Source organism: Augochlora pura, chromosome 11 (assembly GCF_028453695.1).
Source record: "Augochlora pura isolate Apur16 chromosome 11, APUR_v2.2.1, whole genome shotgun sequence".
Lineage (NCBI taxonomy): Eukaryota > Metazoa > Arthropoda > Insecta > Hymenoptera > Halictidae > Augochlora > Augochlora pura.
In genome coordinates, this window is record NC_135782.1 from 11,313,708 (window position 1) to 11,334,180 (window position 20,473).

A 20,473-nucleotide genomic window follows, 5' to 3' on the forward strand; every position below is an offset into this window, starting at 1 on the left:
TGCAAAATAAGTATTACAATAATACTCATTAAAAGTAGACTAAATGTCTTGTTGTCACTTTTATAAACTTAGACCTCTGTAAAGTTAAAGAAACATCGATAATTTCGTTTTTTATTTTCTTAATTAGCATCTCTATTTCAAAAGAATCTAAAACATTATTTGTAATATTTACAACGACATTTAATTACAAGATTAATTTAAAGTCGGTCTCTTTTCAAATCAATTGTGTTCGGCACATAACAATTTTTTGTTTCGAAAACCGTTTTTTATTTTAATTTAATTAATATGGGTAACAGCATGTGCATTTATATTCTAATACGTATAAAACGTCGGAATATTTTTTAAATATCAAGAATAGAGGTGATAGTAAAAATATATAGAAATTTATCATTCAGGCATAGAAGAACCGATAATAATGGCACAGTCTTGATAGTTTAAATATAATTTTTATTAGCTTGCTAATTAAAAGAAAAGATTTGATTTGGTTATTTTGAATATTAAAACAGCTCTAAACAATAAAGTCGAAGATTTATAGTACCGATCTCAACTAATCTTTCATAATTTTTAACAAGGATTGTTAGAACATTAAAATTCTCCAATAAATATAGTTATCGATTGTCTGGCATATTTCGTATGCACGCGATAAATTGCGTAGCGCGAAACAATGACGTACTAGACGTGAAAATATTCGGTTTTATGTGTGTCAAGGCGTTGGCTGAACACTACAAGGTTCGATTTGGATTATACGACACGGTACAGATTTATTTATGTATCTACCATCTTGCATAATTTTTACTTCAGCATGTTCTGGAACCAACAATGAATTTATATCTTCTTATAGCCTTTTTCGTATTTTTCGTCTTACATTTTTCAACTTTTCTAACCTCCAAGTAAACCCTCGAGATTTTAAAACCATTGTTAATAATGATTCATTTATCTTTAAATTATCTATGTTTTTTTAATGAGGTCTATCCTTATTATAAGAACGATGAAATATCATAGATAATGTTCTAATAATGAAATAAAATTAACTATACTCGATTCAGGACATCGCATTTTTCACTTGGTTCTGCCTAAATGAAAGCCGAAACAAATGTTTAAAAAAGCAATTTAAGTAATAATGTTCCAGTTTATAGTAATCCTTGCATAACAAGAAGTAAGGGTAAAAATCGTAACAAAATTCCTGTTTTTGAAAATTTAAGGGAAAGTAATAATCTTCACTCAGCTGTAAGCAACATTTCCGAAAAAAATTATACAAAGTCCGTGCATTCCGTCAATCTCTGCAATATTCCATAACATAGTCTCACATTGGACGGGTTACGATGGTGAGGGTACATCAAACGTGAAATCTAGAAACAATATTTTAAAATAGCAATTTCTAACTTCAATTTAAACAAAAATTCATCATCCTACGTCGATTTTTCGCGGAATTATCATCAGTCAAATTCGGCCAATTGTTATCAAAAATTTGTCTATGCTGTAATTCAATTCGTCGGTTTCCTCGAGGTTCCATAAAACGTCAGACGTACCTCTATGAAGCGTGCATCATTTACGACGTCGACATTAGCATATTATTTCGCCGATGATCCCATCCTGTTCAATGGAAAACGCATTTGCATGGACGCGCCCCTTCCACCTCGTTGGTAGCGGACGGGGCGAGACGGTGGCGGGAAATCGCGACGATTGAAATTTCGATAGAGAGCGACGCGCGGCGGTCGATGTATCGCGTCGAGATGGGGGCCGATTCGCTGGTTAACAAAAGGTTAATGACCGGGGAACCGGCCGGGCCGCAGGGAGGGGGGACGGGTTTCGAATAATGCGGATTACGTTCGCCATTGGTCAGCGTTTAATGTTTAAAATGTAAAACCGGAATCGAGGGGCCGTCCACGGGGCGTGGTTAATGTTACGTCGGCATTCACCCAGATACATTCGCTGGCTTGTCAGCAAACACAGGCATGATAGCGTTTGAATAATGTATGCCCTCGGAGCGGTGGCGGCCGCTTTTGCTGCGCGTTTGCTCTCGGCGACACGGCCGCGCTGCCGCCACGCCTCTCGTTCCTGCGAATCGTGCCGCGTCAAATCGCGAAACATTCGATATTAAACAGGATGTACACACCTCGTAACCGGTGGGCACAATCTCCCGGCTGCCGCCGGTGATTTTACGTGCGAAAATAAGGCGAAAATGCGAAATCGAATTTCCTTGTATCGCGAGCTGATTACAAATTAACCTCGCCACCGCGACGAGCGCCGTCGAAAATTCCGTGTCGGTCGTCTAAATTGTGTACCGCTGATATTTTGATAAATACATGTAACACATACAGTGGCACTCCAATTTTCAAAGCTTCGATATCTGAATTATTTATCAAAAATTTAACATTAGATTTACGGAGCACTAAAAGCAGCTGTTTCATAATATATTATAGCAAGCCACAGGGAGACATTTATATTGATTTTTCATGAGTGTCATTGTAATATTTGCAGCAAATAACGCAAATATTGAATAAATAATTCATAAATGTATCTTTACAATCTTAATAATAGTAAATTAAAAAATCAGTGGTTTTTATTGCAGTTCATTTCATTGATTTATTCGTGGGAGAACACCCTTTAGTACAAAAAAGCTAATATTTAGTGGAAAAAACAAAATAAAATTCATGTGTAGAAGGTTAACATGATTAAGCACTCTATTAATACAATTTTGAGATTCATATGTTGTACAATGATTTTTAGAATGAAATGGTGTGCGATTCATTAAATATCTTGGTGCTCCATGCAAAGAGAACAATTGAATAATTCCTGGAGGAGAAATATGGTCTCTGATTAGATTATTTGTAAATAAAATTTATTAACTCGTCATAGTATAATATTTCTTCGTGACGAATCTTTTCGTACACTTCAAAAACAGCTTCGTAGCCTTTATTTGTGTATTCTCTATTTTTTAATTGTATATTTTATAAAAATATTGTATTTAAACGAAATGCGAGGAAAATCAGTTATATGAAATATAATTACAGTAACTTAGGCAATTTTCAAAGAGATTACATCAGTTGGCTGGTTATGTATTGATTAAAATGAGTATCGTAGACAAAATATACCTAACTTTGACAATAGTTTTATTGCTTTATATTATAATAATATTAGAAGTACCATTCGGATTAAATTATTTATATATAAAACGTGTTACGCAGCTCAGATTCATCTTTATCATAGTATCAAGTTGATGAATAAGTATAATCAACTTCTTCACAAATAAAAATTAGATAGCAGCACTTATAATGACCAAAGAATATCTAAAGAAAATAAAAAAATTATAAAAAAATTTAGATAAAATAATAAAATTTTAATATTATTAATTGTTACTAATTATTAAATAGTAATATCAATTTTTGCTTCATTTAATTATTATAAAAATGGTGCTTTGCATTGTTATTTTTTCTACAGCTAAATTACAAAATTTTTATTTATCTCAATTTTAACGTTAATGGACCTACACTGATTGATTACTGAGACATCCACTTGTACTTAAAAAATCGTGATATTGATTGGAACTTTGATTAAAGATACACAAATCACTGAAGTCTTAACTCATCACTGTGCCCAATATTTTGTTATAGAAACATCTCTGTTTTGCTTATTAATTCTATTAATTGAGGTTCTACTATATAGACTATATTGCTTCTAACATCTACAGTCTGTTGTTTCTATAATAGTCTTTCTCAAAGTTGCTGTGTATTCTTCATATTCAATTTAAAGCATTAATATATTTGTCATCCATGACACAATAAGCAGTATCATTTTTATAAATGTCTCAATTATCTTTCCTGGTGTTTTAATTAACTCTAGACTGTTTTATATTACTCGTGTACCATTTAGATAGTATATTAGTATTAATTTCGAAAATAAATTGTACATTTCATAGAACATAATCTTGTTCACAATTTTCATTCATCAGATAGTTAAACGCACATGTGACATAAGTAGAAATAGAAAGGAATGATCGGACGTGTTAGCCAGACATTCAGTAAAGGAAACACTTATTTACAATGCTCGAATATTACACACAATGCTATTTAAAACTTTCATATTATTAATCTTCCGAAATTCGTTAAGATAAACGTTTGTCGCAAATATGTTTAACTTATTGTGTCTTCTATAAAATCAACGGAATAAGAATTATTTTACTTAGATTATTAGAAGCATAAAAACGATAATTTAGTATAAAAACAGTATTAAGAATGACGAATTGGTGTCGCATTTTCTAACCCTTAACTGCTACAACTATTAACCCTTTGCACTCGAAGTCAAATTAATGCAAACTTTAAAAACCAGTGTATTTTATACACATGAATTTGAAATTGTGGCTCATGCACAGTTACGCTTTCAACAGTTCTTTAAATGTAAGCAAATTTTATTGATCAAATTATATCGAGACGTGACATAATAATTTTTAATAGCAATACACTTTATTTTTAACCAGACTGAGACACGCCATTCATGCGACCGTAGACTGCATACAAAATACTTAACAAAGGTTAAAAGGAGATAAAGGGTTAGCTATGACCCAGGCATATACCCATAACGCTGACAATAAATTAACCTCTTCAGGGATACTGCCACATAGGTGTACGTTTAATTTTCTTGAAATTATGATTATTCTAAGTTTAAAGTAAAATGAGAATCAGTTGAAAAACTATTCGTTACAAAATCCCTCAGCAGCACTAACAAAACCTCATCGAATGAAATGTGATTATAAAAAAAAAAGTAACAATTAAATAGATTATTGTTCGCCACTATAAAAATTCATCCTTGAAGAAGTTAAATAACGTCACGGAGGGTGAGAAATCTGAATTCCGAGCATTGGTCTGTTACAGTCAAAGAAGTCGGTTCGGCTCGGTCGGAGTTCGAGTTGGTTGAATTTCGAATTGGTAAAATTTCGAATCGGTTGAATCTACATTCGGAATCGATTAACCTACATGAACTGTTATCCCGTGAACGAAGAGGAAGAATTGGCCAGGGGGTGCTGCGTGCTCTAGGTCAATAGCTGTAACACGATTCCGGCGAAGCAGCTAATTCGTTGCCGGCATATCAAGTGCCAGGAGTCCTTGCAGAAGGATTACGCGAAACGAATACCTTAAGGAACCAACGAATATAATTGAATTTCGGGCAGAAACCGAGTCGTATTTCTATTCCGTGCGCGGCCACGGCAACATGTTTCAATTTGTCGTAAACGTGTAAAAGCTTCGACCTCGAAAAAAGAATCTTGTACCGGGGTTTCGTGACTCGCTCGAAGTCATCGATGACCTATATCGAAGATCGGGCCGCTCTTTTAAATAATGCGGAACTTCGATGCAGAACGAAGATTGCCGAAGTTAACTATAAGAAACGTAATTCGAATAGAAATATCTCCTCCTCTTTTAGGATACTTGAAAATAATATAATAACATGGTTAACCTCTTGGCATACAGATTTCTAGTAATAATTTATTAAATAGAAATTCTATATTATTCTTTTTAGTCTGAATAAAATACTGATTTCTTGTCATCAATATTTAAATATTTGCAATTATTTAAACTGTGTAGAAAATGGTACGGCCAGGGTGCACAATTTAATGAGTGTTCCAGTGAAAAATATTAACGTTTATATTCACAACACTAATATTTATATTATATTCACAATTTATATTTATATTCACTGTTCATCGAGTACTGGTGCTACGTATTTTTGAAAATGTTTCTAAATTTTTGACGATAATTTATTAGGGTTTTAAGGCATTAATACAGTACAATGTATCTCATACTTGCACTAAAACTATTAAACGACAGTCTAAAGATTATTCATCTCAGAAATATTTTAACTTATCAGGACCTGAAACACCCAATCCCTTAAATAAATAATGCAACAATAATATATTTTACTGTATAGATAACTATAAAATACCTGAAGTAAAAAGTCACATATAAAATATGTAAAGAATAAATAAAAGATGCACGCTAATGGCAAACACACATGAACAATGAGACGTTGCTACCAAGAACAAAGATTTTCTTGCTTCGCGTCCCCTTTGTGGTTGGCTGAAGTTCGATAATAAGAAATCGTCCACGACGATAGAAAAGCTCGACCCTTTCGTTCGAGCTGTCGAGAAAATCGCCCGCGACATGATCGAATAACCGAAAAAAAAATGAATTAGATCTTACCGAATCACGCGACTTCTGCCCGTCTAACCTCCGTCTCCGTTCTCTTTTGTTACAGTATTCTGGAGATGCGCAAGGAGAAGAGCAGAGATGCTGCCAGGTCTCGACGGGGGAAGGAGAACTTCGAGTTCTACGAGTTAGCGAAAATGCTGCCATTACCGGCGGCTATTACCTCCCAGTTGGACAAAGCCTCCATAATAAGGCTAAGCATCTCGTACCTCAAACTTCGGGAGTTCTCGGGTCACGGAGACCCGCCATGGAATCGAGATGGGCCTCCGCCAAATAAACCTGTCAAAGGTAAGCGGTTAGGCCTCGTTAACCTATTGAGACCCTTTTCCAACTGGCTCCCGAATGATTTTCGACAGTCTTTTGGCTTAACGCCTAAGTCAACCCTTTTTTGCCCTGGACGCCATTTCAACTCGAAAACTTAGTCTTCCTGATCCATGATATTATCATTTTATGTAACATAAAAGCATTCTATACATTTGGAAAGTGTCATAAAATTACGGTATTTTATTCAATTACATTAAAATTGAAAATTAAGTTGTATGACATAAATGATTTTATAACTTATTGTGTAGTCTATTAGACTTAAGGAGATGCAATAGATTAGTGCAAGAAGTAACTCTTTGAGCCACCGATATAATTTAACATGTTGCAATTTTAAACAACTTTTACGTTATTTAATTTGTGTATACCTAGCAAGGCCACCAATATGATTTATTTCTTACATAATAGAAATGAATACTTCACGATTTTGCGTGTCATCTTATACTATTAATTATTAAGTATATACTCTTCATTTTACCAAATGATCTGATTATTTTATGTATTCAAACTATTTTTCTTTAATACTATCGCATGTGTAATGATTTAAAAACAATTCGATAGAACCTGTCATTGTTGACGATTGCAGAAACGAATTTATTATACTCTGACAATTCTTTTATTCCAGATCATTTTTATTTATAGTTCGACAATTTTAAAGTTTTATTGAAAATAAATAAATAATATTTATTTTGATTGAAAGAGATGATGGCGGAAAATAGTTTCTGACTTCCATTATTCAGTATCAATTAGAATTTAGAACACTGACACTTTAAAAATTCTCTTATGAAAAAGCCAGAAACAATTAATATCAATAAAAATCATAGATCAAAATCATCATCTAAAATTACAATTTTGTATTATATAAAATATAAAATATTATATATTATATTGTAATATGTAATATTATAATATATATTATATTTTACGTTATACATAATACAAAATTTTATAAAAACATACTATCATATCATCATATTACATTTATTTTAATAAATTTAAAAATAACTAGATTACAATACTAGGATATGAATGCTGTATCTATATCGCCGAGTAAAAACTATAAATGAAAAAATCAATATATTATATTAGAAATCAGAAATCTAGTTTTCAACGATTAAGCTAAATTCGAAAGAAACTTGTGACGTTCGTAAATCTTTCACGGCTGCAGCAATGTGGAAACTGCACAGATGATTGGACCCCCGCTTGCTTATTAGAAAGTGTATCTGCTCGTGATATCTCCTGATGGATCAGTATTTAACCCCGGGTAGGGGAGTCGATTCGCCGTTGAAGATCGACGACCGTGCACTCGCCTGGCGAAACGTGTCGTCGGGGTGAAAGCATCGGAGAAAGTTAAGTTTATTGCAAAACGAAACTGTCATTGAAACGCGGCACAAATAGTGCGATTCCTAGCATGCAGATTAAAATCTGTTCAACACAATAATATACCTTTTACCTACAGAATCTTATTGAACCTTCCAAAAATTAACCCTAAAAGTATGTATCTTTAACCCGTTATCTATGCCAAACTCGAATTTGACAAACAACGCATATTTAAATGGTTAAAAACCGTATAGGTTCTTCTAATTGGTAAAAAGAATTATTATGATTCTTACACGTTCTGTTGTCTTTCTTCTATGTGAAATATATCTCATTACAGTTATGACAAATTATTATAAAATAAACATTATTAAAAAGAAATTTAAATACTTTGTAAATTTTATTCGCAATAATTTCATTTACGTTAGGAATTTTTATCTTAATTTCATTATAACTCAAACAGGGTACTTTACAATTTTTATTTAACATTATGATTACTTTATTATTTCGTTCTATTACAAATTAAATAGTGTCAAAATTTATACATATATTAAATAGGAAAAGAAATTTTTTAGTTTTATTTTGTGATAACTCCTTTGAAAATAAATCGTGGTCAAGGGATGAAAGTATATTAAAATAATTGCATCTTTACCCTTTGTACTCAAATGGCGACTCTGGGATATGACTAAAAATTTATACACCACGTTAAAAATAATTTTAACCCTATCAAATTTGTATATATTTAAGAAACTATTAAAAGTGCATTTTACATACCGGAAGCATCAATTTCAGAAATATAATATAGAAAGTACAAAGGGCTTAAAATTTAAGATTGAATCATTATTTTCACTTTTGTAAAGTCTGCATTTCTTATAAATAACACGTAGTAAACTAATGTTTATTATTCTATCATTAATTCTAGATGACAATTTATATACAATATTTATCACATCAAAGTAAAATAATAAAATTACTCAACGTTTCAATAGAATGAAACAATAATGACAAAGGAACTCAATTCTTACTTGAATTAAATTTTAATAAACCACTCCATGGAAAATATTTTTCATAACATCGAAGGCACAATAAGAACCGAAATAACAACATATCGAAGTTTACCATGCTCCAGAACATTGATACTGCATAAAGTCGCTTGTCCACTAACAATCACAGTAACAACGGCGCAACTCTAATCCAATAAAACAATCGAACAACCCCGGGAGTGTAAGGTAATTTAATAAAAGTAGAAAGAGCAAAGCAATTTCCGCAGCGCCGCGACTTAATAGCCAAACGATAGAAACAAACGCCCTGAATCAGCCGTATCGTTGATCCATCGAGATACGAGGGGTGGGTTCTGAATTCCAAAGGAAATTCACGGTACACCGGTATCGAATTAACTGAACAATGGTTGTCCGGCAACGTTCTTAAGAATTCGCGTAAGCAACCCGACAATAGATCGAGCTTCGCGATACCCTTTATAACTCTGGTGACCACGCAGCCGGCACGAGATCCTCGGATACATAGTAATAGAGAATTGTCGGCTATGATCGAGCGATACCATCGCCATTGGCTTTCTTCATTTTCGTGGTTCATTTAACGAAAATGGGTGGCGACGATCCAGCCGAAGGAAAGCATCTTCTTCTGGTTAACTGGTGGACACTGAAACGTTGATAACACCCTCACTTCCAAGTCAGACTTTGTTGTAAACGGTGCGCAGAAAATTCTGTCCACATATCGGTACATTTATGTTTAGCTGCTTCGATTTAATATTCTATATACGGTTGTGTGAATAATTATAGGCTGAAAATAACTTTTATAACAATTTTTTCTGATTTCTGTTTAGATACCAGTAAAAATATAAAAATTGCTTTGAGTTTATAATTATTCACGACATTATAGGTGGTTTTCTTTAGATGAGACATCCTATATATAGAAATATATAATTTATATATTAGTAATAATTGAATATAGAAATATACAGGTATAGTAATTTGTTAAGTGATTATACGCTTTGTGCTATTATTATTCTGAAATTAATTAAAGATGACAGACAGAATTACAGACTTATATAAATCGAGTATTTCGTTTTAAAATTATTTATTTGAAATTAATATTTGTTCAGACTTGAAATATATTGCATCGCATTATGAAAGTAATTTTACATTCAAGTTATGAACTAGAAGTATTTTCAACATTTTCTTATATTGTGTTATAAAAATAGCGGGCAACAACTTAAGATTAAATAAAAATAAATATTATAAAACGAAAACTTTTGGCTTTATATAATAAAAACGTTAATTTCTGCAATTTTAATTTAGAAAATAATTACTAATCTGTAGCTTTGCCTTGTTATTTAATAATTTCATCACATCCTGGTATGGTATTCAATGACAATGAGGTTAAATCATGACATTGCGTCGTAGCAATATGATACTATTCTTCTTCAATGACGAAGCAAACTTTGTACAAGTTAATGTGCTTTTTATTCTTAATATGTTTGTCCACTTCTACCCACAACATTTCAATGATTATGTCTTTATTTACCAAGGGTTTTAAGTAGTTGACCACCACAGTAAATATCAGATTAACCCCTTGTCGTATTTTAACGACTTTAACTCGAAATGGAAAATAGTAATAATCAGTTAAGTATGAATGTTATTCTATTTTTACAGCTTCAAATAAAATTCTGTCCTTTTTTCACAATATATAAATATTCATGGAAATGTAGGTACACAATAAATACAAATTATCTTCTTTCTTAAAGAAATTATTAAAGTAGACAGAACTTCTAGTCATCATAACTAGAAAGAAGATGATATAATAAGGGGTTAAATCGATATGTAAACTAAGCATATTATAATCCATAAAATTGAGAGCAGATTTAATAGGCATTGAAAAATAATAAAATCGTAGCAAATTAAATAAAGCAATCGCATAAAACGCTAGTAAGTTCGGTAAGCGGATAACAATTGGCGAAAGCAGCATAAATTCGAGCAACAGAATCCAGTCTCTCCAATCAAACGAAGCTGTCAGGCTCCGTGTGATCTTGCAGTGGTGAAGAGCGAAAATAAGAATTCACTTATTCATCGGCACTACTTTCGGAACGGGGAGTGGTTGGTTGAGTTAATATTTGTCGTGCGCGGGTGGCGAGTTGGGGCGGGGAAGAGCGAAAGGGGGTGACCGAGTAGGATCGAAAGAGAGAGAGGGGGGGGGGGTGATGCGGAGAATTCGACGCGTACATATAAAGCGGCACACATAAAGGCTTAGGTGGCTGCGCCACCGCTACCTACATGGAAATCTAATCACAGCAACCCCTGCGCCGGGCCTCGCGTTACCAACCGCCAATGTAACTAAACTAACGGAATTGAGTTAGGCACCGTCCGCACATCGCCGCCGCAGCTCCTCATCAAACTGAATCCAGTACCCGGCGGTTCACCCTCGCCGCATGTCAGTACCACAAGCGGAACGAGACCTCTCGACTTAACGAAGTAAAATGCGTTAAAGATTTCCAGACACGTCGGTTGATTTATTTTTCTTTACGGTGCTCTTGACAGAAACTGACGTGCTACTCTCTCTCTCTCTCTCTCTCCCGTTCCTTTGTTTCATTCTCGTGTTCGGAGACTCGGGAAATGGGACGGTACGCATGATCATAAGCATGGTAAACTGGTCATAAGTATGGCACATTGGTGACAAATATGTGGACATTTTTCGCCGTTCGTGACGCTAAATGGTTCCTCTTTTTATCCTAGAATTCCAGGTGAATGAGGATCTTTAAGTACAACAAGAATTATTAGGGTGTCCCATAAGTTTCGTCCTTTTTTTTATGCGAAATCAGTAGACGATATTTGTTGCTTAAGATTGATTTATTGCGTTATATATGGAACGCTCTGCTTTATTACTTTCTTCCATCTCTCGGGAAATCTCGTTATGTCCTCTTTATAAAACAGTTCAGACTTACTTGCAAAATATGCATCGAGCTGCGTTTTTATTTCGTTCTCGGATTTGTGACATTTATCATGGAAAGAATTTTTTGACGAAAGAAACAAGTAATAAACGGATGGAGGAAGGTCTGGGGATTAGAAAAAGACGGTTCGCCAATTCTGCCCGTTTTTCGCTACCGCGGCTTTCAATTTATAGAATCGATTGCAATATTTTGCAGAATCGATCGCTTCACCTTGTGGAAGGAGCTCGTAGTACACCACGCCTTTCCAGTTCCATCAAATGCACAAAAGAACTTTCTTGGGACGAAGTCCTGGTCTCGCAACAGATGAAAGTTGATTTCCCTTAGACAAAGTGCGTTTCTGATGCACATTTTCATATAAAATCGAAGTCTCATTTTCATACAAAATCCAAGTCTCATTTTCAGTGATAAGCCTCTTTAAAAAAGGATTTTTTTATGTCGTTGAATAAGCAAATCACACGTAGAGACGCGGTTCATAATTGTATATAATAAATATACATATAACACTACAATTGGTAAATACTATAAATTAATACATGAATGAAAGATAAAAAGTATGGGTGTACTTAAATCTCCAATTACCCCAACTATACTATCGATGAGCACAATTAGAAATTACATATACACATCGCAAAGAAAAGGCAATTTTACATATTCCAAAGAAATACTTCTACGATTTAGGTTAAAATGCTTGTGAAACAAATTCATAAATTTCGCACATTTTTAAATAATTCTAGAACAACTTGTCAAAAGAAACTGCACCCATATGATCGATGAAACGCATACAAAATTAATATTAAAAATAAATTGACGTAACTAAATGGTTACAAATAAATGAACAGTTTCTTACGAGATTGAAGATGGGCTTTACATCTTTGATATATTTAAAGACGGTAAATATATTTCGTTATTATAGTTTCAGCAATATACGGTTGTGTCTGTTAGGTAAGCAATTTATTCGGATCGGAGGGAATTGTAAAGGAAATTACTGTTGCTTCCCATCGCGGTATTAAATAATGCAGAATACCATAACATCTCGCCCACGAAACAATTATACGGAAGTGAAAGAACGTTCAAATGGTAATTTCATTTACTAACTCGCCCCTAGCGGTCTGCCGCTTCCGCTAAAGTCGCATGGAAATTGGCAAAGCAACCGGAAACGACGGAACGGCTTCCAAACAGTGCATCTTTAAAGGCACTAGATTGGGCGAAATGGCTCACGTAATTTCAAATTGATTTTTTATGTCTCTTATCACAATTCTACCACTATACAATTCCATTTTGGTCGCCCCGTGTCCCCTGTTTCCCTATATAACTTAGAAGAAGAATCAAGATAGACAAAAAACTCCTCATTAGTACCTCGAGAAAATATCGACATAACTACAAGATTAATTATTCATATAATAATTTTTTTTACATATTTTCAGTCTTTTTCTATGGCAAACAAACGAAATTTCTATGTATATTGTTTAACAACGTTCGAATCGAGTAACAATAATAGTTTATATATAACATAGTTTAATAATAGTTTATACATTTTGACAAACATTATTGACGCACATTTTTTTTAAAATGACTGCACAGAAAATGTCAAAATATTTCTGAATTGATTATATAAGAATACCTTAACATTATTTATGTAACTATTTCCGATTACTTGGAGTGTACGAATATCGCGGTATGTAAGAGCACATTACTTTAATTAAAGACGGTAAAGTTGAGTCCAAGAAAATGAGAAGCGGATAAGAAAACTATAAAAACAGGATACTATTTTCGCGACAGAACGGGAGATACATTAGCGCGTTCGATCTTTCCTAAATTGATCGTCGCAATGGCGCAGATATTTTTCCACCTTCCCCAAGGAAATATCCACCGGCTACAATCCCGCACATTTCGGTAAAACGTCCCCTTAGTTATTTATCAAAATATTACGACAGCCGACAGAAAAACGTGACACCGGCGCTTTGCTTCTCTCAAAATGAATTTTCATAGTCGTAGCTGTGCCACGCTCTTTCCTTCTATTGTCGCACTCATTCGCAGTGCACAACGAAGTAAGAACTAAACAGTAATATTGTAATTGTTACAGCTATACGTGTGGATGTGTTGTTACGAAAGTTCGTATGAAAAGTATCGTGATAAAATGAAGAACAAAATATAGTACACAGTTTATAAAAATAATTCGTGCAGTCTCCGCATTAATGAAATACTAACTTGTCACCTGAGGAATTTCTCGACTATTTATTACGGTGCAAGTATAATTAAGTGAACATCTGCTGAAGATTCTGTTATTTTATAGACAGACTAAAAAAAATCATCGGATTGTATATGTATCACTAGATTCACACGTTTGTCTGTATTCTAACCTCAATATTCCAGTTATTATCGTGAAAAATCATTTTACTAATTAAGGATTAGATCGTACGAATTATAAAAACATCTACAACAAGAAAATCCTTAAAGCTATATTTAAAAATTAAAATTAAATCAAATAAAATTAAGTCTTTAAAGTCTTTAATTTACCCTTGTGCCATGAATTTAGACTTGGAGGGTTTTCGTAGATGTTACTTCTTTCTGGATTCTTGAAGGTACCATTTCATTCCATTTTCGAATAAATTTTTTCATTAGAAAACTTTTCATATTACTGTGTGAAGTTAGAGTATTTTTATTGGACATAAGGCAATTTCGTTATCTTGGATTCTCACATGGGATGGAATCCATGCTAACACTACTTTCTTATTGTCTTTTTATTACAGTTAGTATTATATATACTTGGTTCATTTGTAGTTCATTTTAGCTGTTTGAATTTTTAGGCTTTCGTGCATACTCCTGATGCATTTAATTGACTCGTCTGTTTCAATTATTCAAACAACTGATCTAATATATACCTCCGAGATATACCTCCCAGAAAACGATAGAACTTGTTCCATCTTTAGAATACCTCAACTACCAAAGCAAAGTAAATTCCAGTTGCAGAAACAACAACTCGACGGCGACCGATCACAGGGAAATCCAAACTGACAGGTCGGCAAAGAGTTAATAAAGACACGGTGGGTAGAATTGATTGACGGCCAATGATCAGGGGCTACCTTCGGTTTATTTTGACCGGCCAAGTGAGTCACACTATTCACCCCGGGAAATAGCCTGCTGACCGTGCCCCCGGTCACCCCTTCGCGTCTTCGTTCTCCCCTCGTTTAACAAACAAGACGGCCGTCTTCTTACCGTAATAATAAACTCACCCTCGCGCGGGTTCCCGTAATGAAAGACTTAGAAGACTCGATCAAACTCGACGCGAACCGCTTAATCTGGTAAGCCCCACGGTGAAACCAGACGAAGTGCCGAGGCCAACTCGTCGGATTGATGAGCCCTGCCTCTGGGCCAGCGCCTACCTTTCGCTGTTCGGTCAACAAGTTAATTCTGATATTTCGGACCCGGATCCCCGAATAATCCGGTCGGACTTTCGCCTGTCTGACGCGCGGTTCCTCCCACAACGACACGCCGCTTTGTCGTTTGTTTCGTCGAGCACGGTGCATGAATACCGATCGAACTTTTACCGATCAACCTCTTCCACTCCCGCGCGCCGCTGTTCCGAGAAACACGGAGTCTCTCGCGACAACATGGACGCCGCTGGGGTCGGACGGCGAGAGACTTTGTCGGGTGTATTGCGAAACGGCGATCCTGTCGATAAATTTCGAGGTTCGACATTTTGAAATTGGGAACGATATCGGAGCTGAAGGTCGTTGCAACTTTATAATCTTCGAAAATGACCTTGATTCTTTTTTCTTTTTCGGGTTTAATGTCGTATCAAGAGTATTAGCAGCAGGTTCTGTGTTTTTATGTTTTATTTGTATGTTTTGTTGTATGGTTGGGTTTCGTTAAGATAATTCAAAGCATCTGTAACATGGTCTTCAAAGGTCAGAGATGATTTTGGCTGTAGTCCGTAGTTTCGTCTATGTAGGTTAAATCTTTTGCAGCTGTAGAATAGATGGGCTGATATTGGCTCGCTGCAAGCGTCGAAAATTGATGGTTCTGTTGACCTTATTTCTTCAAATTACTTCAAAAGGACGATTTTATTATGCAGATCAACAATTTTATGCTGGTCGTGCATGACTAACTTAATTTCTTTAATCGAACTTGTCGTGGATTCTTGTTAACCCCTCGCCGTACTTTTCTCTTCATAGTTACAAGGATGAGCACTTTTTCTGCTGCAATAATTTCTTAGTAGAAAAAGGAATAATATTCATTGCGTTTGTCTACAGTTACTGAAATGGTTAAATGCCAACGACAAGAGGACAGAATTTTATTTCACTTTAAAAGAATGAAATAACATTTATACTTAACAAGATATTAATAGAAATCTCTACGTTGCGCCAAACTCAGCAAAATACGGTAAAGGGTTAATCTTTGTTAGTGCCAACTTGATAATCTTAGCAATGTTAGAGTGAAAACAATGGTTTTGATGACGGAATATTTTAAGATATTTTAAACTTGAACATTAATTCCTGTTAGCATTTATTAGTTTTAAATTGATAATATCAGCATTCGTGACAAAGATGAAAACAATGATTTTGGTGAGGCGAGGATTTCTAAGAATATTACCTTAATGGAAATAATTTTATTGTATTGAATACTTTGACACAGTTCTTTTTATCCAACTTGAGTTACAGTTGTTACAAAACACTTTTTTTACAGTTTATGATAATAGATAACACCAGAATTTTCAAGCCATAACTTAAACGACTGATCATTTCGACAGGAATAAAACTGAGGATCTTTTAAAATCTTGTTTATTAATTTTATTCAAGATAATTTTCAATATACTTCTAGACAAATTAGCTTTTCTAAACCTTAATAAACGACCACTATTTTATTATTAAATTTGATTGATATTATATTATTATTGATGTAATATTATTTGGACGAATTTTATGGTCACTATTGTGACAAAGAACGTGTTAATATTACTTTTATGTTCGGATATTGCAATTCGTGATAATCAACTGTAAAAACTAGATTGTAATTTATGTGAATTTGAAATCCACAACAATAAGAAACTGAATATACTCGCTAGACTGTTAGTCTTTGAGCTAAATAAAAGTGATTGGCATCAACTTTGAGAAGTGAATTACTATTATTTGGCATTAAATGGCAAAGCAAGCGCAACAAACTGATATCATTTATTAAACTTGTACAATTTATATGATTTAAGGTGCAAATCGGGGAAGGTCTCCGGCATCCGCGGCAGTGGACCACTTCGAGGTACATCAAGGCACCCATATACTTCAAGTAAGTGCAGAATATCATCTATTGCTTCAAAATTATCCACTTTAGTCCTCATTAATCTTGCATACTCGAACAAGCGTGTATCAATGACAATAAATGTAATATACAATGCGCGTAATTATCCACTTTTCAAGTACATGTTTATCCTGTACGAAATTGATTCCAAAACATTTACGAAAAAAGCTTGTTTCGAGTAGAAAAGTCAAATCATAATCGCGTGTTAGAATTTTTTCTACGTTTTACAATCGAACGCTGTACGAGTTACAATACAATTCGAAAGTATCGTACTTTACCAAAACATCGAGTATCCAAAGCCGACAGAAAGTAAGCGAAAAGTGCAGAGTCTGGTGGCTTGGTGATAAGTTGCGGAAGAAATCCCAATAAACTTAATAAAAATTTCATCTCCCCGTTGGTCGGAACTCCCTCGGCCTTAACACGGCTTCCGAAGAAAACCGTGCGCCATTACGAATGGAACGCGGACCGGTGCCGCGAGATTAGAAACAGCAAAGGGCTGTGGAACTGAAAAAGATCTCCCGACGCGAGCATATACATATACCGAGGGAGAGAACTCGAACCAAGATTCGAGGCTGGAAGCAGCGTCCGGAAATGGTGGCTGCCGGAGGCAGAAGCGAAACCGGGCGCTGGTTCCTGCCGGAAAGAGCGGAGCGCCAGGGCGCATCGGGATTGCTCCAATATTTTTCGTTTCAGTCGCTGGACGGCTTCGCGATGGCGGTCGCCGCTGATGGACGGTTCCTGTACATATCCGAGACCGTCTCAATTTACCTTGGACTCTCACAGGTGAGTGTGTAGCGTCGTTCTGTAGCGTCGGTTCTCGCCGGGTCCGGTCGGTCGGGGGCGTCGTTGGGAGCGTGACTCGTTCGCGGGGATGTTGATGGAAGGTCGGCGGGTTCCGGTGGGTGGGCGGACGGGAGGCCGGGAGCAGAGATAGGTGACGGTGGGAACGTGGGGGAGAGGGTGAAATGAAGCGGAAGACATATAAGACACAAGCATGCACGCGAAGTTGGCACGTATGCGAGCCGGAAGGGCAAAGATAGTGGCGAGGGAAGACGGTCGCCGGAAAAAGGAGAAGCTGAATGAAGAGGGAAGAGAGGGAACGAAGGGTAGACGGCGCGGAGTAGGTGGCTGCTGGGAACCAAGAACAGAGGAGCGGAGAAGAAGAGAACGGAGGAGAAAGAGTAGCAGAAGAGAAATGGAGGAGGAGGGAAGGAGGACGAGAAGAGGAGGGAGAGAAGCAGCGTGGCTGGCACGGAGACAGAGAGAACGAAAAGAGGTGGATAAGGACGAGAGAGGTCAAGGGAGGAAAAGAGGAGAAGGTTGTATGAGTTGGCGGCCATACTGGCTGGCACCAAGCATGACATAGACGAGGGAAGGATGGGTGGTTGGAGGCGGGGGTGGTCGCATGCGGCTCACGTAGCCTCTGCACGGCGGCGTGTTCGCCATTCCTAATGCTGCCCGTGAAGGTAGATGGAGAAAAGAGAGAGAGAGGAGGGGACCGGTGGGATACAGAGGGGAATAGACGGAGAGAGAGAGAGAGAGAGAGGGAGAGAGAGCGGGAGGAGAGGAAGAGAGATAGAGGGACGCGATAGCGGGAGGAACAGGAGGTGTACGGGAGGTGACCGGTGTACCAGCTCGGTTCTGCGAGACTCGTGGAGCAATCAATAGGGTGTTTCGGGGATTCGGGAAACCGGCGCCGACGTTGCCACAAACATGGCCGCCGGCGCCCCTGCGTTCCACGGATATTCCTACGTGTAGCACAACGTATTCGTATTCCAACATATTCCAACGTATTCCTACGAATATCCTAACGTATACTTGAACGCAAACTCCGACGAATAATCCAACGTATACTACAATGTATTCCAACGTATTTCACCGAATTCTGACCTTTATTCCAACGTTTATTCCAACATTTATTCTAACGTTTATTCCAACATTTATATCAATGTATTCCAACGAATATTCCAACGAATATTCCAACATATATTCCAACATATACACCAGCATATACTCCAGCATATACTCCAACGTATTCGTCAACATATACTTTCATGTATTCCACCGTATTCCAACGTATTTCTACGTCTTCCACCGATTATGTCGGCGAATGTTCTAGGATATGATCCAATGTATACTGGTTCATAAACGCATTTTATCACCTTTTAACACTAACGTGTCAAGGTTATGACATGTGTTATTTTATAAGAGGTGCAAGACAAAATTGACTTGAACTCTCCGCCATTTTGATTGTATGCTTAAAATGTGGAATTTATTCCTTCAACACTATTATAACTTTAATAGTTTTCAAATAAAAACTGTGAACCAACCAATTTGAACGTCATGAGTCGGTCTAGTGTTAAGAGGAAGTAACTTGTTCAAGATTGGACATAAATGACTCGAAGTTTGTCAAGATGTAAGTGGAACTAGTATACTAGATAATTTCTAAAAACTCTTTTTCAAAAACTAGTTAAAGTAACAAGAAAATGTAAATCTCACATATTTTAACTTTGTAATCTGAACTTAATACAAAAATTTTAACAATGCGATTTGTAGGTCTCATTCTGTCGAAATTGATTGATGCAAACTTCAGCTACTGACATTAACTGGTATATCTTAAAATTCCTTGAAATTATCGAAGACCAATTTTCATCGATTTCCAATTAAAAAGAAGTTTATTCTGCGAATGTTTTTAATTTTTCTGATATTCGGGTCAAATGCAATTTTTGAAAAATATTTTATCAGGTTATCACACTAATATTTCAAAAAGAATCAAGTCATTTCGTCTAATTTTAACACTAAACATATCCAACACTATGCGTATATCACTGTGACAAGACAAATTTATCTAAACTCTCCCCATTTTTATTACAATGTCTAACTCATTTAAGAAATTTATCCAACCATTTCTCACAAAACAATCTTTGCAATTTTAATAATTATTGAGGAGGGTGAAAACAACGATTTCAATGACGCGTCGTTTTCTAGACAAGTTAATCTGGAAGTAATGATTATATTACATAGTTAATACTTTGAATGATCTGTTCGTCGTTCGTCAAACAAAATTCTTTTCATCGAACCTGAACATGAACCTTGGTTACAATCTATTAAAAATGGCGGACATTTTTGGTTGAAATGTAACCCAGTGTACTTTGAATTACTTATACTTTACTTATCGATTATCTCGAAATGCGAACATTTAGATTAGTTATTAGAAACTAGCCATAGTAGTTTCATTGTTAAAAATTTGTTCCGTTCCAAAGGACGTCCGAATACTTTCGCGAGCCAGCGTATACGCCAACGTAGTCGAACGTATTCGAACGTAGACTCGAACGAGCCAGAGCCGGCCACCGGAATGCGTGTCCACCGAAACATTCCG

The 20,473-nt window shown here is 35.7% G+C and overlaps 1 protein-coding gene across 2 annotated transcripts in view; it reads left to right on the forward strand.

Annotated features, from left to right (window-relative positions):
* The window catches only part of LOC144477021 (protein trachealess-like), a 53,499-nt gene that overhangs the window by 20,204 nt on the left and 12,822 nt on the right, over positions 1-20,473 (forward strand). For both annotated transcript variants that reach the window (XM_078194421.1, XM_078194423.1), the window contains exons 2-4: positions 6,250-6,488; positions 17,006-17,082; positions 17,788-17,877. In XM_078194421.1, the coding sequence (XP_078050547.1) occupies positions 6,250-6,488; positions 17,006-17,082; positions 17,788-17,877 (406 nt within the window). The remainder of the gene's footprint in view (positions 1-6,249; positions 6,489-17,005; positions 17,083-17,787; positions 17,878-20,473) is intronic.